Source organism: Alosa sapidissima, chromosome 14 (assembly GCF_018492685.1).
Source record: "Alosa sapidissima isolate fAloSap1 chromosome 14, fAloSap1.pri, whole genome shotgun sequence".
In the NCBI taxonomy this organism is placed as follows: Eukaryota; Metazoa; Chordata; class Actinopteri; order Clupeiformes; family Clupeidae; genus Alosa; species Alosa sapidissima.
In genome coordinates, this window is record NC_055970.1 from 7,331,342 (window position 1) to 7,351,838 (window position 20,497).

Here is a 20,497-nt window from a genome sequence, read left to right on the forward strand (position 1 = left end):
TCACAGCCCTCCATACAGCGCCGACACAACTAGACAAGGGGAAGACATGACTGCTCTTAGACTACAGCGCAGTGTTTAACACCATCGTTGCCAACCAGCTGGTCACCAAACTTCTTCACCTTTAGGAGCAGCCTGTGTGGATCAAGGATTTCCTGACAGATTGCTCAGATAGTGGGCCATTACCTTTATTAAACAATCATAACCCACACCCTCCAACCAGCACAGTTGCACTAGCAATGGGACTCTGTGCATTATTGTTTATATTCTCTTCGTTATTAAGTGAGTATATGAATGTGAGCATTGTTTTAGAGGCTGCACAAGCACATTTTGTTGTATGGCACTACTGCACACCGACAAGTCTAGTCTACTATGTATTTAGGAACACAGCACCCCAATTGCGACTTCTCTAAAACCTTATTTTGGAGATTAGGTGGTAAAAGGGATGCAGCCGACAAGGGTAACAAAATACCTTTAACCGTTCTATGCAAAATTAGCACTTCTACCTAATTGCCAACCACATACTTTGGTCACATGACAAGTTCTGCATATGAAGCTTAAGCTCTGGCTTCACAACACCTCCCAGTTAAAATGAGCACTGCCAGGCACAACTCCAAGACAAGGTTACAGTCACACATTTATTTTACAAACAGGACTACAATTTTACAGTACAAGAAAGCCATCTTGTTACAGCAGCAGGGAGCTTCAAATCTCTTTAGCATAGACGAGTCTTCCTATGGCACCTAGAGAAAATAGAAGATCGTTTTAGTAAATTTCTTCTATAGGCATATTCATGGCAACCTTTGATAATGTTTGTTAGATCAGAGAAACCAATCAGTCACTTTACATCAGACTGGGGCGGTAACAGGTTCATCACATCACAATCTTCTGCTATAACAATGTGTGCAACACCACAAACCTCTAAGTTGCATCTGGCCAGGAAAGCTGTTCAACACTTCAGATCCAGTCCTTCAGCATATATTAGTCTTCCTGTATGGCACCTAGAGAAAGTAGAAGTTGGTTTCAGACGATTTCTTTTATGGGCATACCATGGCATTAATAGATAGTTTTTTTTAGATCAGAGAAACCAATCAGTCACTTTACATCAGACTGGGGCGGTAACAGGTTCATCACATCACATTATTCAGCTATAACTTGTGCATTATCACAAACCTCTTTCAGTTGCATCAGGCCAGGACAGCTGCCAAGGACTTCAAATCTGGATACACAAACAAGGCAAAACTTGTAATCAAATCATATTTAAGGGGGTAACAAGCTGTTCTGTGATTTTAAAATCAGGGAAACCAATCAGTCAGCTAAACTCAGACTGGGGCGGTAAATCTCATCATGGTTGTGTTGTGTAATGTAGTCAGAACAGAAAGATACTCACCAGCATAATATGGAGGAATAGAGTCTGGATAGAGTCTTCAGTGCAGCACGTCAGCCAAACCTGCAAAAGGACAACTCTGCTGAGTCCAAGACGCATGTATTCACGCAAAAGATAAATACCCTACAGACTCAAGCCAACTGGCCACATCAGACAGTTGGTAACCCCAACAAGTCATCCCCTTGCTACCCAGGCAACTCCAGTGGGTTCACCTTTTCAGGTTCTGGGGTCAACACTGGGTGTAAGACATGTGCGAGCTTCATCATAATGACCATTAGCTCATATTTAGGCAACTACAGGCCTACAGATGCACAAACTCACCATGAGGACACTGGGGAGGAAGCCCAAGGAACCATTCTGCGAAGAAAAAAAAAAGATCGACATTAGTCTCAGTGTTTAATCACTGGACCATGTTGCATTCCTTCATCAGGGAATTGACTAACTGTGCAAGCATCAGTTTCAAAAAAAATTCTCAACAGGATTTCAGACGAACGAGATTCCAAAGTAAATCATCATAACTTGCAGTTTAGTATTACCCTCGTATCTGGCTAAAAGGATGTTCACACATTTAACATGGTCACATCCCTTAACACACCAAAATAAATAGGCATGGAAACCAAACTGGGGGGGGGGGGGGGGGGACGACGACACATACCTCATTCTGAGGACTGCTTCCATCTGTGCAGAGTTGGACCTCTGAAAAGAGAGAACACCCTCAACCATGTGTCTAGGCACTAAAAATGATAGAACCCACAAAACGTTTGCAAGAATCAGTTAATTAGTTCTCAACTTGAGCTTCAGACGAACGAGACTTATTGAACGCATCATATATCTTGCAATGTTAAGCTCATCTGGCCAAAACCAAGGTTTGACTTCAACATAAAGTTGATCTACTACTTGAGCATACTGTGAGTTACACACAAAAAATAAAAACCAACCATGTCTGCAAGGTTGATGTGGTCTTCACATGCCTCAATGGCAGAAGCTGTGCTGTAGGATACAAAAGGTCAAGTAATGAGCATATGTATACAAAAGGCACTTAAGAAGTTCCATTTGGACTTGTTTCTCAGTAGTTCGTTACTTTTCACATTAGTTCAAAGTGAGCTAAGTATATTCGTCACAGAAATTTGAACATACCACTTAAGCATACCGTGGACTTGACACAATGAAAAAACTAACCATGTCAGCAAGCCTCATGATGTGGTCTTCACACAACTCAAATGGCAGAAGCTATGCTGGTGGACACAAAATGGTGAAGTAATGAATATATGTACACAAAAGGCGTTGTAGAAATTCCATTTAGATTAGTTTCTCAGTAGTTCATTCCTTTTCACATTGGTTCAAAGTGAGCTAAGTATATTCATCACAGAAACTCAAGTCTACAGAAACTCTACAAAAAAGGTGCAACTTACATTAGTTCAGATGGCATCCTCAGGTTAGACCTTAAACCTGGAATATGAGAAAACTGTTTACATTAAACACATTAAGGTAGTTCCATGCAGTGAAATGTATTTCACTGATCAGTGCTTTGGTGACTTGTATGCCATCCGACAGATGTCGTCCAGAAGTATAATGGGTAGAACCCAATTCATCCTCTCAGATACCAGGAACACACACACACCAAATTAAGGCAGGCACACTCACCACCTTCAGATGTGTGGTCCAATTCCACATGGAGCCATGTTCAGTCCTACAGCAAGGGGAAGGAGGTACATTAGTCAAGGCTCCTGATATCCAAAAACAATCTCAAGTACCACATCTGATCAGACTTTGGTGACTAGACTGCCATGGTACATGATTATGTAGTCCAGAAAATTATGGGACGAACCCATTTAATCATCTCAGAAAGCAGATATGATTAGGGCGACACAAGGTAGACAAACTAGCTTACCGTTAAGATCTAACCCTCTGCAAAGCCCACGACCTGAAAAAGAAACCATCCGTTGTGTGAATCAGGGTACCCATGATGCGCACATCTCTGCCATGAGGCAGGAGTGTCAGAAGAAAGGCTGGCATCAATGAAGTCAGACATATGCTTGTCAATCTAAATTCATCACTTTACACTCAAATTAACACATGGCACTTAGTTAAAAAATACATTTTAATAAGATACGTACTTTCCAACCACAGGACTTGTGAACTGTACAAACTGCTGGCAGCCATCACACCTGTAAGGAAGGGGGAGGATTAGAAATAAACAAACTGGACATGTAAAGTACTTCAGTCAGAGTAATCAAGTATTAAGTCAGACATATGATTTAATATATTGATAGACAAGCATATCAATTTCTACTGCATGTTGTGAAACAAGTGAAAGGCCAAAGACCTCACCTTTGCACAGCCTTGGTAAAGGGTGCCCTCTAGAAGGGAAGAGATTAAAAGGTTAAGAAATGCACCCCCTAATGACACTATGCAGTGAAGTGATCAGGTCAATGGCAGACACTCAGATCCAATGTAAGTTCTTCAAAAAAGAAATTCAGCAAGAGAGAGTTCCAGAGTGATCATCATTGAGACACTATGGCGTCCAAGGAAATAAAAAGCCTTCAAATTACAATGTCAAAATAGCTTACCTCTTGCATGCGTGCAATCGCAGTATTTAATGGACACACCTAGGAAAGATCAGACATCAGGTCAGTTAAAACGCCAAGAGGCATACACATGCTAAAACGACTTCACGTTTGCACGTGGTCAGAGGTGCTCATCTTGAGGCTCCTGAATAATCTCCCATCAGAAAATAAAAAGGTGCAATCACTTTCATTCAGTACAGGTCTGTGAAATTTTCATCATTGAGAGCTATTCGACCTCAGAGCCACATTGATAATGTTCAGAATTTGTTGCCATAAAAATAAATAATATCATGCTAGATTCATTCACATATGCATGAAATACTACAATGTGAGTGTTTGCTGCACAAACTCATACATTATAATTCGGATGATTTAAGATGTCTTAACACGGCTCGGATTCACAGGGCGAGAGCAGTTAAGCTAACATTAGCCCGCTAGCCAACTTGTTTCAAGTAACAAACTAAAAAGAAGCGCAAAAATACAAACCACTTAGGTATTTTCAACAGATCGGCAAATGAGTCAACACTAGAAGTAAAAGCAGATTGCATTTTGGCGTATTATCACCAGTTGTTCAGCAGAAGACGAGGAAGTGCTGAGCAGAGAACTTACCCTGAAAGTGTGTCGATTCAAAATGAACGAACGACGCGTGAACTTTCTTTTTATAGCTGACATCGGTAGACCAACGACTATAAGTCTTACTGCCACCGTCTGGAAGGGAGTATGAAATGTGGAAAAAGACCAAGTGAAAAGACTAATCTGGGAAGGGAGCCCAAAATGGATCAGCGTGGAGGGCCGCGGGCCAAAACTAAATGTTTAAGTCTTGGACCATTCAATTGAAATGTATTGCATATTTGTGTAAAATTAACATTGTATAAAGCTAGACTGATTTTTAAGAAATAAAAAACTCTAGGCCTACTCTTAACTGCTTGTCTTTGTATGGTCTTTACAGTAGGCCTAGCCTACTTTACTTTTATTAATATCATGAAATGATTGAACATCCATATAGATGTTTTAAGGAGTAGAAATATACATTGTATCTGAAGCAATCAAAATCTTTGAAGAAAAGCACATGGAGCAATTATGTATTGAATATATTTGCGTCAATATTGAATCAATATTTATTTTCAATTTATAAATTCATAATTAATAGAACACAACATGCCCCTATGTGACAAATTGACACATTCTTCTGAACAATCTTTTTTTCAGGTATGGAAACATATTTAAATGGAAAACATATATTTTTAAAAACTTTTTGTGAACGTTTTCACAAAATGTGTTTCCATACATTTGAAGTTGAAGACATATTAAGGAATAATACAATAAATATTCATTCAATGAATGCATTAAGACATAAGTCATTAACAAAATATTAATACAAATGTAAATGTAGGCCTAAATAGGCCTAAAAGATTTCTTGGCTAAGCATACAAGGCATTTGGTCTCTGCATTTATCCCATCCGTGAAATAGTGAACACACAGAGCACACAGTGAACACACAGTGAGGTGAAGCACACTAATTCGGAACAGTAAGCTGCCTTGCTACAGCCGCACTCGGGGAGCAGTGATGGGGTTAAGTGCCTTGCTCAAGGGCACTTCAGCCGTCCCTACTGGTCAGGGATCGAACCGGCAAATGCTCTGGTTACAAGCCCGAAGCCCAGGCCACGACTGCCCCCCAAATTTCATTGAGCAATTTGGGGGGCAGTCGTGGCCTACTGGTTAGTGCCAAAGACAAAATCAAGCCCTCAATTGGTACTATTATGGAGGGTAGGTCTATACTTTTCATCTAACAAAAGCAACGGCCAAAGTATAATTTGTAAACATGGTAAAATTAATTTGTGAAATGAAAAATTCAATAAAATACAATTATCTTAAAAAAAGATCAAGATTTAAGTGATAGGCTAGTTTCGCGGCTTACTCATAAACTTTAAGGTTTGAGAGTCTCTTATTCCCGAACATCCATTTGATTAGCCCATACACTAGCCTATTTGCCCTGGAGGAGCATTTTTCCAGTCTTGGATGTCTTTACAAACCTATACCATGTTCCCATGCTTGCTACTGGAAGATGTTTCATACTAACTGCTTTTCTACAGGATTACTTTGTTGAAGTAACAATTACAGCAAGCGTTGAGCAATGATGAAGATAAACATTTAGGCAACTGGTTTTAACACCGGTAATCTTCAAGCTCATTTTGCAAGCACATTAGTCATTCCTAGCTGTACAGTGTAGGCCTACCCTGTGAAATGAAAAGCTTGTACAACACATTGTCAATATTGCCAAAACACACCAATTAGCTATAAGGTTCAATCAGTGGTGATTGTGTTCAAGTTCAAATTTATTTATATAGCACATCATCATACACAAAATAGTCATTCAATGTGCTTTACATTTTATGCATAGGACACTATATCAATTAATGATGATGACAATAAGAAATATATAAACAGCAAAGACAAATGAATTAAATAAAAACAAACCAAAATATATACGTAAATAAAATAAAAACAAAATGAAATAGATGCAGCAACAAAACAATAATTGTATAACTCCCATACTGAAAGTCAACAGATTAATAAAAGTCAATAGAAAATAATTCAGTATTTAATATCTTTTTTAAACCAGCTACTGTTTGGGCAGTTTTGATCTCCACGGGGAGCTGGTTCTATCTGTCGTAATGGCTAAATGCCAGTTCACCCCATGTTGCCTCTGGACACTACAGCTGACCAGTTCAGATCTAAGGTTTATATTGAGCTACCAGGTTTATACTGCATCAAGCTAATTTGACAGATATGACAGGTGGGGCGCAAGTTTTTTTGTGCCTAATGCCTTTCTTTGACAAGGAAGATCATAGATTCAAACTAAAATAGCCACACACAAACATTGGAGTCATAAACAGACCGACATAGGACTTAAAACATCAGATCCTGCGGATCAAGAGGGGAAAAACCTGGAACCAAAATGCAAAAATAATATTTTACCATTATCTTTTTGCCGGGGTGATGGGGTCAGGTGAGGCTTGACAATTCCTGCACTTCCAAAGTAGGGAATGACAGAAAAAGTTTCAAAACCACTGAGCGAACATGTCTGCAATATATTGAGTCCAGGCCTATAAGGGTCTTCTAGACAATTAGTATGTTGAGGTGCAAGTTAGAGTGTTGGTCAGGTTTTTTACTTTTCACTTGTTTTAAACCAAATCTTGTTACTGCATCTTTAAGCCACAACACTATAAAAATCACTCAAATTAAATTCAACAAGGTGGCTTAAAATGTTTTATTTGCCTTCAGAGAATAGCATTTTTAAAAACTCAAACCGTTCTCCACTGCACAGCCTTTCAAAAGTCTGTTGTGTCAAATCATATAGGAAAGCAACAAAATGGAACGGGTGAGCTGAAAGAAAACAAAGCTCAAGATGTAGTGTGGAGAAGAAAATAAACAAACAAAACAAAAACAAAACACATCCTAAAGACAAGGTTCTCAGATAGAATCACTACCTCTAATGAGGTTAGCCACTTCCATACAAGAGCTGCTATATTTACACATCAAAAACCCTTCAACCATTTAATTAAGATCAAGAGACACATTCAAAGAGAATTACAATGCTGAACAATAAATGATCATATATAACTTATTTTCTTAAAATGGTTTGCTTGATCTGAGTCATATATTAAAACCTATTTAATACACAGTATAGTTTTACACAGTATGGATGAAATAAAAATAAAAAAAATAAAAGAAAAAGAGTTTTCCCATTATTTCCGATTTGAAAGTCCCATTTCAAAGCAACTTCATAGGGAAGATCCTAACTAAATTTGGAGAGGACAAATGGGGTGGGGGACAACTAAAAAGCTTTAAGCTCACCAAGTCCAAACTGCTATATCAATACCTCTTGTGTCAATCCTGAGCCCTTCAGAACATTCTTAATGTGTTTATAATGAACTAGGTTCATCGTTTTGTTACGTTCATTTGTGATTGAGTAGCTGACATCATGTCACTTACACTGAAGGTGAGGTGGTCTGTTGCTTCTGAAATCAAAGTAACAAACGACGACAACAACAAAAACATGTGCAACCCAAATATGTGCAAGTAACAAAAACGATCTACTCTAAGGTACAAGCTCTATGCAGTTTGATTGCTTTCCAGCCTTGGTGTTGCTAAGACATCCAGTTTTGTCATAGTTGATCTACATACGCAAATGCAGGCGCTCATTTTAGTTCTAAAGCAGTTTCAGCAGATGTCTAGAGTACATTTGTTTGTTGTTGTACGTGTATCTTTTTAAAGCTGAGCAAGGGTGTTTTCGCAAATGAAAATGAAGTCCATACAATTGCTTCAAAAAAAGGGCAACGTTCCCAGCAGCACAAGTTGATCCAACACGATCCCTCATGCTTTGCCGTTCCCTCTAGTGGCCAGATGAGGCAACTGCAGGCTTAAGTCTGAAGAGTGCTGTCCTCTTTGCTGAAGGGTTGCGTGGATCCAGGCTTCACCCATGACAGGCCGGACACCTGTAGGCCCTTGTGGTGATCCTCAGGTCGTCTCTATAGAGACACAAAACACATCAGTGACTCTCACACCCCACCCGCCTACCCCAAATAAGACAAGCACTCTCATGCTCTGGAACTACTGGTCATCTTGAAGACCCTTGAGGGTTGCACTCTGAAACATGCAGGCAAAGACGTGCACTTCCGCTTGGTCACGAGGAGGAAACATGCATGCATGCACTCAAAACAAACGTATTGTGTTTTCACAGACGGCGTGTAGGAAATGTATGAAAATGTTTTACTTTTTCGGCAGGGTGGTGCATCGTGAGCACTCACTTTATGTGTGAACATCCTCTCCTTCGCCTCCTCGTGGACTGTTGGGTTCCATGGGGAGAAACTAAAACACAGAATGATTTCGAGAAAAGTTTACATTGATGGTAGTGTCCAGATGGCAAGAGTCAACAATAATTTAAACAACAACTTTATATAGACCCTTTCAACAAGAAAAACAAAAACAATGCTTGAACGTTCTATTTTGTTCCCAATCTACTTCTGCTTCATTAAGATAAACATATGGAACGTTAAAACGGAAGCCTTGTGGGAACTACTACTGGAACTCTTGAAACAGTCAATACATGCAAATACTTATGCGTATGACAATTCATCCAAACCCATTTTGGTCAAAATTTCAAATTGCATGCAAGAGGTTTCACTCACCTTATTGCGTAAGGATCATCGATCTTGGGCTTGTCAAAGAGGTGGCTGTTGCACAGCTTTACGCTTTCCACCACCTTGCTTTTGAAGAGCTGCACATCCTTGTCATACCTGAGCACAAAAACAGACGCAATGAGTCACACGCACCAGTGGCATCCACAGCCTCCATGGCCCAGTGAAAGAGGCCTTTCACAGTAAGTCGGAAGCAGCTACAGCGTGTGCATGTGAGAGAATCACACCCCAGACATCCGCCTGAGCGGAGCTTTCTGATCTAATTGAATCCAGAGTGGTTCATTACTGTACGTCTCCTTTGACCTTTGTTAGAATGGCTTGCTACAACGTCATGTTGGATTTTATGTAGAGAATATCAGTGCTTGACATAAAATTAAGGTCCTGTAGTCACTTTGTGAATAAAATTGCACATGGTCTTCTCATAAATATGCATTCTGGAAATGCTTTGTGTTTCAAAACAATGTGAGAATACAGAAATAGAGGACTCCATGCGTAATTTCTATTATGAAACAAAAGCGCAGCTGCTTCAGTACAGGTTCACTCTAGACCCATTTTCCAGCATGAGAAAACCCCGCTGTAAAGGACCATCTGAGGGACTGCTGTTCCCATGGGTTGCCCTCTGGGTTTCAGAACTGAAAATGGAACATCTCTACAAATTGCAGACAGGAATAGCACAGCTACATCACTTCAGATCAAAAAAGACCCTGCAAGTTAACTATTTTCATAAGCAATGAAATCACACCATTAATAATCCATATGTGTATATATATCCATATGTGTGTAATAAATAAATAAATAAATAAATAAATAAATACATACATACAAACAAAAACACACATATCCGTATGATGTGTGGAAATATATTAATTGATGGGGACAAACCATTTGTGTTGATTCCAAGTAGGTCACATCAGAGGCAACTAAATAAACCCTGGATAAACATATCAATACAGGCTCAGTATACAGTCAATACAGCTAACGGGAGTGGAATAGACAAAGGCCAAATGCAGGACATGCCAGCTGAAGCCCTGGGTGCCCACATGGGGGGGGGGGGGGGGAGAGGGAGGAAGAGGAACTCACAGAACGGCGGCTTCTGGGTTAAGCGGCTCCATGGTGTTGATCTTGTAGAAGACTGTGCGTGCATACATCAGGACCTGCCAAATGTGGTTGTGATTGCGCCTGTGGGAAGAAAGAAAAATAGCAAGACGTTTTTTTTAAAAGTGCCGAGGCAACAGCAGCCAAGGGAAACACTACTAACAACCAAGCATGTTGGTAAATAGGCCTAGGCTCTCAACTCTGTCCAAGTCAAAGTGAGATTGGAGCTTTCAGATCTGAAGGACTGCACAGTCTGAGCCAATATAAAGCACTGGGCATTAAGGCAGAAAACATGTTTTGTTGAGTCCCCTCACTTGAATTGTAGCCGTCTGCCCACTGGCAGTACTGCCAGCTGAAAGTGCCGGACACCAGAGAAGATGGCCACGCACTCTCAAGTTAGCACAGTGCCCTTTGGACTTGAGCTACCACAGTGAAATCAAGTCAGCATTTTATGGACTTCCCACATGCACAGTCATGAATTCATAGTGCTCTGTGTTAGAAGAGCTTGCCATCTGAATTAACACAGGGGTGTCATTTTCTTAAGGAGCAAGTTGGCAAATCATTGTCCTAAATGGGTCCCTCAGAGTAGATAGATCACAATATAGTAGTCGGGATAGCCTATAGTGGAGTAGTATAGTGATGGGCAAATGAAGCTTTGGTGAACCACTAAACCACAGCAGTGTGAAGCTAGCAACACTAATGAAAAAATCCAATATGGCTGCCACATGTAGATTTTTCAACATAAAAGTCCTTACCCAAACCAGTATATGTAACCAAAAATATTGGTTTGCTAAGGACTTTTATGTTGAAAAATGTATGTGTGGCGGCCATCTTTTTGCTTTTCAGCTAGTGTCGCTAGGTTCACACTGCTTCATTTGGCCATCACTAGAGTAGTACATCACAACACTGACCATAAAAGTATGGAGTGCATGGGATGGGCTGGGTGTAAAGCAGTGAAGCCTACCTCCATTTTGTGAATGCTCTTCGGACATCAAGCTCCCCTGATTCAGGATCCACTAGTGGATGGAAGACTGGAATATCAAACACCACCCTCTATCGAAAACAAAAGGTGAAGCCTTGAGGAAAACAGCATTAACCCCAAATTCAAACTCAGACATTTTTTTGTGTTTCTTGGGCAGATACCAGTATTACCAACTGATAACTAATGAACTAATCTATTCAATCTAACCTTACAAAGTAGTTGCACAAATGCATTACTGTAGTTTCAGGTCAACATGCATGATTTATTTTGTTGATATTAACCAAAGCAAGTCATGTACTGCAATAAATATGGATTGCAATACTTGTTGAAAGGAAGGTAAACACCATAAAAACTAACGGTAAATAAAACTGAAGGCTAAGCCATCATCAAAGCTTTTGCTCACAAACAGAGACATCGCAATTTCATCACATATTCGATGTTCCTGTCCCTGACAGTAGGATTAAGGCATGATCATGTCCTCACTCCTGCAGCACCCTGAGAATCTGAGCAGTAAACATATGAACTTAATAACTAGTTGCAAATGCTCCGTGAAGCCCCATGCCCCAGTGATAGAGCCATAAGCCACCTCCCCAGTCATGTTCTCATTATGGGGAATCTGCCCTAGGGTGAAGCAGTAAAATGTGACATTTCACATCAGCATTCCCACAGTGCAGTTAGTTAGCAGCATGTCATGTAATGATGCACAGTAGGACAGTCACACAGAGAGGACTGAACGGAGTACCAATCTGCTTGGCTTCAGTGGCACAAGTCTCTACACAGCCATCTCACTTCCACTTGCTCAGCGTTAACATAACATCTACTGTACTTGATGGTGCTCGACACTAAACAGGATGCAAGTCCACAAATCGGTGAAAACAATCTGGTGCATTTATCAGGCAAGCCACGCCTGGTTTGAGCACAAACACATTCTTTCGTAATTATTACGCGCTGTATATTATTGCCCGGTTTCCTGTACGTGGATTAAGCCTCGTCCTAGACTAACAGAACTTTGATGAAGATCTCCACTGAAAATAAGCATTTGGGCTAACATTAGGCCTCATCCATATGTTATGGGAAACTGGCCCTATGAGTAAACAGTCATGTCTGCAGCTGCAGCATGACCCAGAACAAGAGACACAGACCAGCATGATCATGCAGGCCACCATTCCAAAAGGGCTTTAGTATGTGTTGACTAGGCAGACAAACAAACAAATTAAACATTACAGTGCAGACCATTAAAAAGAGAGAGGTCTAAGGACTTTTAAATAACCCTTTGCCAAAGGCTGATAATGTGAGACTTAAATGCTACAGCACCACACACCGAATTCCATGGGAAAAAAAAACAGAGATATAATGAAGGGGAAAATGAGCTGGACAGAATTAAAACCACCAACATTTTAATCAACAGTGTTGATTGATGTGCTCCATGCGGTTTAATGAGGTTACTTACTGGGCAGTCTCCATCAGGGTAGTTATCAGGGATGTAGACGGTGAACTTAAAAACTCCATCTTGGTACAATCCGTGCCTAATGAATATGACTCCAAACCACACTGGAAGAGAATAGGAGCAGTCAGTCACCTCGAACACATATAGAAATCAGTCCTTTTTAATAACATTTAAAGCATGATTGCACAGGATTTGTCCTTACTCAAGGCTGATCTGTAGGAAGGCTGCACATAAATGCCTGGAAGTTTCTGCTTGATCACAAGTGTGCTACAAGAAAAAGTAAGCAGGAAACAATTACGATAAAACCACCACACCCAAATGCAGCAGCTGGACACAAGAGCTTTAGTGGGAGTAGACTGATCTCTGAACCGTCTGGTCAACGGTGAGCAAGGTCATTCAAGGGCGAGTGTACTCACAACTCTGCCAGTAACGAGTACTCCAGGTAGAAAGGCCCGTAGGAGGCATGCGTGCCGTTGGCAGACTGCGCGGAGGTGGCCGGGGATGGGGGCTTCGTGACGGGGACTGTGTTCTTGGGGATGGAGGGGAGCTGCTTCTTTCCAAACGGAGGCCGGGCCGGGCTGGCTCTGTGCTCTCCCTGCCCACTCTGCTCCTCGCTGTCGGACCTCTGCCACAACGGGGGAGATAGAACACGCAGGGTTAGGCCTCCAACTCCTATAGTACATCTGCCATACAGCTTTCTGTCAAACTCAGCAGAATGTAGCAAAGCAGAGAAGAAATCTTTTGAAATTGATTCCCATGGTCTAAAAGGAGTCCCATCACCTTTACAATATGAGCTATAAAAGGCTAGAGGTCAGTGTAATGGCCCAGACAGATTTCCTGTGTCCCTTTTTCTTTGGTTTCATTTTACTTCCTTTTTTCCATTTGTTTTACTGCATATTCAAAAACAAAGGCAACAAAATGATTCCATCTCTTCTCCAAAGTCAGCGGCTCATTTTGTGTTTGTTTTAAGCAGTAGGCCTATATTAAATTGCCCCACATTTTGACACATCTTTTTGAATTCTGCAGAAATGTTTGGATCGTGGGTCTTTGTATGCATTATAGAAAAAAATATCTGTTTTTCTGTTATACTAGAGAATGTCTACTGAATGATGCCAGGACCCACTCTTCCAGATGAGTTTCTGGATCAACAAACTTAGCACCGAGACTCAAGTTTGACCATCAAGCTAAACTAGCGTCAAGACTCCAGATTGAACACAAGCCTATTTCTTCAATTTGTGTGTTTATTTACTGGAGGTAAGGCTGACTACTAGCAAGGCAGCAAGGCAGCGAGCCACGAGGCTGTCCGCTACTGGCCAGACGAACCAGAGGCATGTGATACCCCTTGCTCTCTGACTACGCTCTCAGATTCCAGGGGCCTGGCAGACATCTGTTTCCCTGCTCCACGGGAGGGGAGTGGAGAGAGCAGGGGAGGGCTTCAGTACCATGGGCAGGAACGTGAGGGGACAGCAGGGGACTACATACACAAAGGCTACTGTAAACGCCAGACAGAATTTAGGCTGATCATACTGTATCTCTGCAAGCACAAAGCACACAGGGAGCGGAGCAGAACAGTCACGAGGGAATAGAATCTTAAAACAGGGGGTCCCTCCAAACCCCTTGCAAATGACTAGAAAGTAGACTAAGAATAAAAGAAACGGCCTCTACCTTGATTGCTACTGTGAGTACAGTATTTTGTCAAGGAAACTATTCAATGGCTCCATATGCCTTGTCTATATTCCAATGATACCCTGTATAATCCTTGTTGCAATCAATGACACTCTACCGTAAGGATGAACGGTCCTTTTACTAAACATCTACTCATATACAAAGCACTCAATCTCCTGCAAAACTGATCTTAATCCCCAGCCCTGAGTTTGCACGTGATCTACCACTGAAGTCACATGGCACATTGCTTTACACTCCACTAATCTAAAGCGCAAATGGCATCAAGTAAACATCTGATGCTAACTAAACAAACTTTATTAATTTATCTTTTGCCAGATGTACACCTATGTCTGCTCAGGGCATTGCTGTAAATGAGCTCAATGCTCAGATAAGTTCCTGAGGTCAGGCATTGGGAAAGGTGCACTCACAAGACCTTTATACTGTCTAAGACAGAAGAAGAATAAGAGCAAACATCCACAATCTTACACAGTCCACACTTAATTCTAGGATGATAACTAGCTTGTTCTAAACATTGCCTATAATAATAAAGTATACTGTGCACATCATCTTAACCTCCACCCTCCTCTTACCTTACGACCAGTATTTGTAGACATACTCCAGAAAGGGTTCATTACTCATGGGGAAAGCGATGAGAGTCCTTGTCCTCGTCTAGCTGGAGGGGACGCTGGCTGCATAAAATCGAGAAGGTGAAAATACAGTTTGAAACTTAGTTCATACATAATACTTCACTATATAAAGTTCGCTGACACAACATTGCGCAAAATAAAAATAAAAAGTTTTATTTCGGCAGCTATTCTAAAATCAATTATCTTTCAGGGGCAAGCACAGCTGTTGGCTGAGTGCTGCACTGTCATTTTTTGGCCACCAAAACAAAGATCCACGACGCATCACGAACATTTCACACCAACACATTACAAGAAGACAATGGCAGTGATTTAAAGCCAGTCTTAATTAGCGAACAGATAAAATCAAATACTAATCTGATATGGTCAAAGTTAAAAAGCAGGCACTCCGGTTGTGCGTAACGTTACGCTTGCAATGGTAACATAGCTTGCTAGCTAGCATGCTGTACAGTAACTAGTCAGAAAATCGTAGCAGGCACCAGGTTCAAAGGCAATATGCTGACACCAGATTTAAATTAAACTATTAGTAGTACCAATTAATTTTGATATGTCGTAAGTGTAATCTTATTAATAGTCTGTGCAAAGAGGTTTAACAGTGATGTCGCCAGCTAACGCTAGCTAGAACAGCTGACATTAACGTTAAATGATTGTAGCTGACCTACCATACAGAGGAATGAAGATATCGTTTGTATTCACAGCTGACCAGCTTTTCTTAACCGTGTGCACAATTGGTAACTGTGTCGGAGGTGTCAAACAAGCATTACATTGTAGCTCATGAACGCTTCATTTAAATTATTACTCGCAATTAATCAATGAACGCGTATTGTTTAGCTCCCAATGCTAACTTTGACTTCTGTGCTCTCTGTCTGAAGCTAATCTCTTAGAAAAATATCAGTGAACTTCATCTCACACAAGCATGCTGTGGGGCAGTACAATTTGGCAAAGACGATTTGTGATTGGTTCTTGTTTATGTATTCTCTAGTGTGATTTGCTCACGCCCTCTGAGTAGTTTAACAACCTAAACAAACAAACTAGTTTGTTAAATATTTACTTATACATATTTGCTGTCACATACTATATGATATCAGGAAACATCAACCATTCTTTGTCAGGTCAAATCGTACGCAACGTTACAGATACCCAGGGGTATGGACGATCTCGCGGACGGGAGTGGCATCTCAAAGTTTTGTAAGAACACAAGGACTAGTTAAAATACATGGACGATACTGACTTATATAACATGTAATGTCGATACAAGCAACATTCTTTTCAATAATGTCATTTGACTTGAAAATGTTCTGCAAAAGCAAACTCACCGACTGGTTAGAGTTCCGAATCGTCTGGCATTTTTAAAGCAACATTCTTTCCACTAAGGTCCAACCCAAAGTGAATTGATTCTAAACTGCTATTGGTTTATACCTTATATCAGATTTTTTTTATTAACTCACCAAACTGTCAATCACTTAAAACCAACATAACCTTACCCCATTGGTCATAATCATAGGTCGAAGGCGGTATCTCATTGATTGTCTTGTGTTATTGGGTGTTCAGTCGAATGTAGGGGATCGCAATTCCCGCACGTGTCCTTTCCGTCATGGCACCGAAGGCGAAGAAAGAAGCTGTGCCTGCTAAGACCGAGGCTAAGTCTAAGGCCTTGAAGGCCAAGAAGGCTGTTCTCAAAGGAGTACACAGCCAAAAGAAGAAGAAAATGAGGACTAGTCCAACCTTCCGTCGCCCAAAGACCCTGCGCCTGAAAAGGCAACCCAAATACCCCAGGAAGAGCGCGCCTCGTCGCAACAAGTAAGTCCGTAATGTAATGTCGACTGACTCGGTTCGCTGGCTAATGTTAGCCAACGAGACCTGGTAGATACTATTGCCACCCATGGTTATTAGTGTGGTGCATATGATGGTTACTTGCGATCAAAGTATGATCTGCGATGATTACACTCTTTTTACACAACTGATGCACCCATTTTGTACCCGTTAGTTTTGTGAGCGTGAACGATGCTTTGACAGTAACGTTAGCTAGTTGAAGCTAGCCACGTTTGATGGCTAAATTTGATGTTGCATGAGGTTAGCAAAATGGCCTACTAGTATGCTAATGTAAACTTGGGTGGTAGCGATCCTACATTTGGTTGGCTAGTATTACTGTGGTAGACGCACTGAAAATGGCATATTTGCTCATCTTTTGGAGTAAATCGTAGTATTATCCTGGTTTTTAAAAGTTTGGTCATAACTGGCGCGTCTTGTAACGCAAATGTTAATGTTATATGTGCGCATGGGCCTCTCCCGTCAACGTTGCCCACGTTAGCGGTTAGCGTCTGACTACTGAAACGGAAAAAAATAACCGATTCATTAAGAATCAAGTTAACAGCTGCATCTTGCCTTATTAGTCAGAATGGCCAGGTATGCTGTACTATAAGTTGGTCCGCCGATTTTAAGGAACATCAGGAAGTTAAAACAGCAGAGGTTCAGATCTTGACATTTTGGTGAAGTAACGCTAGCCAAACACTTCGTGAAGAGTTGGATGCTCGCAAATATACCACGAGGTTGGTTGTTGGAGTATAGTATATGCATTTGTTGTGGCATTTGTATATCATTAGTCTTGGGTTATGAATAATGTAAACACACTTTCACCAAGATGGTCACTGATTCTCACAGAACACGTGAACCAATTAAGCAATGTGTACAGCCAGACTTAACCGAAATCGTACTTAATAGGCCATAGGGTAATAACCTCAGCAAGGATCATGGATTAAATTTACCTGAGTAATGGTTGATTCTCTTTTTTCCCCCCTGTATTTCTGTCGCCCCTTAGGTTGGATCACTATGCCATCATCAAATTCCCACTCACCACAGAGTCTGCCATGAAGAAGATTGAGGACAACAACACCCTGGTCTTCATCGTTGATGTTAAGGCCAACAAGCATCAGATCAAACACGCTGTCAAGAAGCTGTACGACATTGATGTGGCCAAAGTCAACACGCTCATCAGGCCTGATGGGGAGAAGAAGGCATACGTTCGTCTTGCACCAGATTATGATGCATTGGACGTTGCAAACAAAATTGGCATCATCTAAACTGCTCTTGGTGGTATATGCCGAGTGTCAAAATAAAATCTAAAAAAAAAATCTAAATCAGGCTACTTGTAATTTTTCAGTTATGTAGTGTGAAATGTTTGTTCAGTACATGTTTTATATGAAAGAGTACAATACAGGTGAAACTGAATTTCACAAAATAAAACAAAGTGGAAACTGTATTTAACTTGTTAGTCTTTATTTCAGGGTTCCCACAGGTCATGGAATTTCTGGAATATCATGGAATTTTGAAAAGTCTATTCCAGACATGGAAAGTCAGGGAATTTTATCATTTTGGAGGCAAAGTCATGGAATATCAGGGAATTTTGTTGTAGAGGTTTAAAATGTACTTGCCAAAATACATTAATACATCTTTCCACGTATGTACATCTGGATATTAACAGCATTTGAGTAGGCCAAATTTGTTTATTCGATATCCATTTATTCATCACCCGCTCTAAAAAAGTTAAAGATTCTTGAATGCTACACAGCTGCTCTGAAATCATCGGTCAGTATATTGTAACAATCATATAGTAAGTCATGGAAATTCAGATTTTTCACATTTGACTTAGAGTAGGTACCTTGTTATTTAAGTGATTGTCCCGAACATAGCCTGTAAATATCTATAGACCATGTGGATGGGGGGTGACCCAGCAATGTCGTCTTCCAGGCAGCGCTGCCACCGTCGACTTAAAGGCAGCTCATCCTAACCCTAACCATAGCGTCTTCCTGGCAGCGCTACCTTGAAGACAACGTTGGGGGCATAAAACACCCAGGGACCATCATTCTGACTAAGGAAGCATCCCCAGGACCACTACTGAATAGAAATACTGATTCCCACTGTGAAACTACATGACTGAATCCTTGGTCAGGGACCACCAGCAATGTCGTCATTGACCACTGGTTGAAAGCCCTTGCATATAGGCCATGCTGGAAGGCTAATCGATTTCTGATACCACTGGGAATTTGTCAGAGGATTACTCCCATGCTGAAGCCTGGCAAAGTCATTCTGTCATTTGTGGGGGGAAAAAACAAAAAGTGATAGGAATGCTCCAAGTTAATCATGCATTACTTTTTTGTCCAGTGACTAAAATAAACCGAATAAAAGTCTGTTTAAAGTAGTTGAATAGCCTACATAATAGACTAAATAGTTACAAAAAATAACAATATCAAATTGTCATAAACATAAAACAGACTAAGGAGAAATAACTAGATACAAAATCTACACTACCATACTATTATGATTATTCCAGTGTGTGGATATATTGAATAGTCAGGGAAACTACTGTACTTCATCAGGGGATAACCATGTGTTACTTCAGGACAAAATGCCTAAACGTACTTTTCTGTGTTGGATTTAGACGTATTACTGCTATACTTCTGGGAGATCTGAGCTATATTTTTAGGGTCTCACAAACATTTATGTTGGTCTAGGTATTGTTCTGTATTCCCACAATGGCTCAGTGCATTGCTGAATGATAATTGATTGATCTCTTGACAGTTTTGCTTAATTGTTATTTTAAGAAACAAAAAAATCTAATTTAATGCTCCACTGATTAACCTAATTGGGGGAAGTGACATTGTCCAAGTTTGAAAGAAGAAACTTAATTATTGACTTAATTATTGCTTCATTATCTGATTCTATTTTGTTTCCTTTACACTTCATTGATAAAGTTAATTAGCGTCCAGTTTCTTAATGGATCAGTCAACAATGCAAGGTCATGGACTTCCCATGGCATATACAAATCAAAAAGTCCATTAACACAAATGGGTTCATATCTGTTTGAGTTCAACTGCTATTTGCAAATGGCCTGACACAGAAACTTACCCGATGTTTATGCCCTCCACCCCATCTGGCCCAGACAGAGAGCACATTAGGAGAGGTGAGGTCTGTGACCACAATTAGTCCATAACAAAAACAAGCGAAAGGTCCTGATGTTATTAGGAAGTGTTACCATGAGCCATTATGGGAAAAGAAACCAAGACAATTGACTTTGATATTTAGTTCTTATGATTTTAATGTTTGTGTTTAGGCTACTCCCCTATTTTCCCTCATTTAATTCAATGAAAACATAGCAAAAGATCATTGGCACATGGTGAGTGTGTCAGGTCAGGTATATATGCCCACTCAACATTTTAAAAGTTTTTTACTCTGTGAGCTATATCTATATTAATATACCGCAGCTTTTGAGATAATGCGAGCTATCTATATGTGAGCTATCTATATTAATATACTGCAGCTTTTGAGATAATGTTGTCTCTTAAGTAATCACTTTTAATGAGAGGGTGAATAACCAACATGTAGCCTAGACGTCTCCAAACACGTCCACCCAATAAACATCAAGTGTGTGTTCATTTGGTTTTGCCCCAGAGGATAATGACTGTCACAGAATCTCAGCGAGTTTCTATAAAACCTCTGTCTCACCCACTTATTC

At 40.5% G+C, this 20,497-nt stretch overlaps 2 protein-coding genes, 1 long non-coding RNA gene and 8 other non-coding genes across 15 annotated transcripts; 2 read left to right on the forward strand and 9 right to left on the reverse strand.

Moving 5' to 3' along the window:
- Positions 1–621: 621 nt before the first annotated feature.
- LOC121681387 lies at positions 622–4,597 on the reverse strand. 3 transcript variants are annotated; one of them, XR_006022101.1, is made up of 15 exons: positions 4,561–4,597; positions 3,955–3,993; positions 3,716–3,744; positions 3,502–3,552; positions 3,276–3,308; positions 3,029–3,074; positions 2,797–2,833; positions 2,564–2,619; positions 2,323–2,374; positions 2,040–2,080; positions 1,706–1,741; positions 1,388–1,447; positions 1,171–1,216; positions 917–998; positions 622–740 (listed from the first exon to the last, which is right to left on the reverse strand). It is a non-coding gene; the product is annotated as an uncharacterized LOC121681387 (long non-coding RNA). The 3 variants fall into 3 exon arrangements; XR_006022103.1 differs by having other exon boundaries at positions 917–987; positions 4,561–4,583; XR_006022102.1 differs by lacking the exon at positions 4,561–4,597 and adding an exon at positions 4,438–4,456.
- LOC121682549 lies at positions 813–882 on the reverse strand. Its single transcript, XR_006022620.1, has one exon. It is a non-coding gene; the product is annotated as a small nucleolar RNA SNORD31 (small nucleolar RNA).
- LOC121682550 lies at positions 1,070–1,139 on the reverse strand. The gene has a single exon (XR_006022621.1). It is a non-coding gene; the product is annotated as a small nucleolar RNA SNORD31 (small nucleolar RNA).
- Positions 1,287–1,352, reverse strand: LOC121682553. The gene has a single exon (XR_006022623.1). It is a non-coding gene; the product is annotated as a small nucleolar RNA SNORD31 (small nucleolar RNA).
- Positions 1,528–1,655, reverse strand: LOC121682555. Its single transcript, XR_006022625.1, has one exon. It is a non-coding gene; the product is annotated as a small nucleolar RNA SNORD22 (small nucleolar RNA).
- LOC121682548 lies at positions 1,833–1,904 on the reverse strand. Its single transcript, XR_006022619.1, has one exon. It is a non-coding gene; the product is annotated as a small nucleolar RNA SNORD30 (small nucleolar RNA).
- On the reverse strand, positions 2,446–2,510 carry LOC121682547. Its single transcript, XR_006022618.1, has one exon. It is a non-coding gene; the product is annotated as a small nucleolar RNA SNORD29 (small nucleolar RNA).
- LOC121682546 lies at positions 2,692–2,756 on the reverse strand. The gene has a single exon (XR_006022616.1). It is a non-coding gene; the product is annotated as a small nucleolar RNA SNORD29 (small nucleolar RNA).
- A 2,610-nt stretch (positions 4,598–7,207) lies between the features above and the next one.
- On the reverse strand, positions 7,208–16,394 carry LOC121681385 (akt interacting protein). 3 transcript variants are annotated; one of them, XM_042061096.1, is made up of 10 exons: positions 16,302–16,394; positions 14,932–15,030; positions 13,093–13,301; positions 12,879–12,943; positions 12,680–12,780; positions 11,212–11,300; positions 10,233–10,331; positions 9,144–9,251; positions 8,763–8,823; positions 7,208–8,483 (listed from the first exon to the last, which is right to left on the reverse strand). In XM_042061096.1, exons 2-10 carry the CDS (start codon positions 14,971–14,973, stop codon positions 8,376–8,378), a joined length of 882 nt encoding a protein of 293 aa, XP_041917030.1. In that variant the 5' UTR covers positions 14,974–15,030; positions 16,302–16,394; the 3' UTR covers positions 7,208–8,375. The 3 variants fall into 3 exon arrangements, with proteins under 3 accessions (XP_041917030.1, XP_041917032.1, XP_041917031.1); XM_042061098.1 differs by lacking the exon at positions 16,302–16,394 and adding an exon at positions 16,217–16,237; XM_042061097.1 differs by lacking the exon at positions 16,302–16,394 and adding an exon at positions 15,648–15,862.
- Positions 16,395–16,551: 157 nt separating this feature from the next.
- On the forward strand, positions 16,552–18,244 carry rpl23a (ribosomal protein L23a). Its single transcript, XM_042061099.1, has 2 exons — positions 16,552–16,785; positions 17,804–18,244. The coding sequence occupies exons 1-2, from the start codon at positions 16,580–16,582 to the stop codon at positions 18,063–18,065; spliced, it is 468 nt and encodes a 155-aa protein (XP_041917033.1). The 5' UTR covers positions 16,552–16,579; the 3' UTR covers positions 18,066–18,244.
- On the forward strand, positions 16,882–16,955 carry LOC121682556. The gene has a single exon (XR_006022626.1). It is a non-coding gene; the product is annotated as a small nucleolar RNA Z17 (small nucleolar RNA).
- Positions 18,245–20,497: the final 2,253 nt, after the last annotated feature.

Excerpts from the sequence above, each read along its gene's own strand:
- LOC121681385 (XM_042061096.1), bottom strand. The coding sequence starts at position 14,973 with ATGAACCCTTTCTGGAGTATGTCTACAAATACTGGTCGTAAG. Across the intron at positions 13,302-14,931 it reads CTACAAATACTGGTCGTAAG|AGGTCCGACAGCGAGGAGCA; the intron begins GTAAGAGGAGGG and ends CCGTTGTGGCAG. Across the intron at positions 10,332-11,211 it reads AGAGCATTCACAAAATGGAG|GCGCAATCACAACCACATTT; the intron begins GTAGGCTTCACT and ends TTCTTCCCACAG.
- rpl23a (XM_042061099.1), top strand. The coding sequence starts at position 16,580 with ATGGCACCGAAGGCGAAGAAAGAAGCTGTGCCTGCTAAGACCGAGGCT. Across the intron at positions 16,786-17,803 it reads AGCGCGCCTCGTCGCAACAA|GTTGGATCACTATGCCATCA; the intron begins GTAAGTCCGTAA and ends GTCGCCCCTTAG.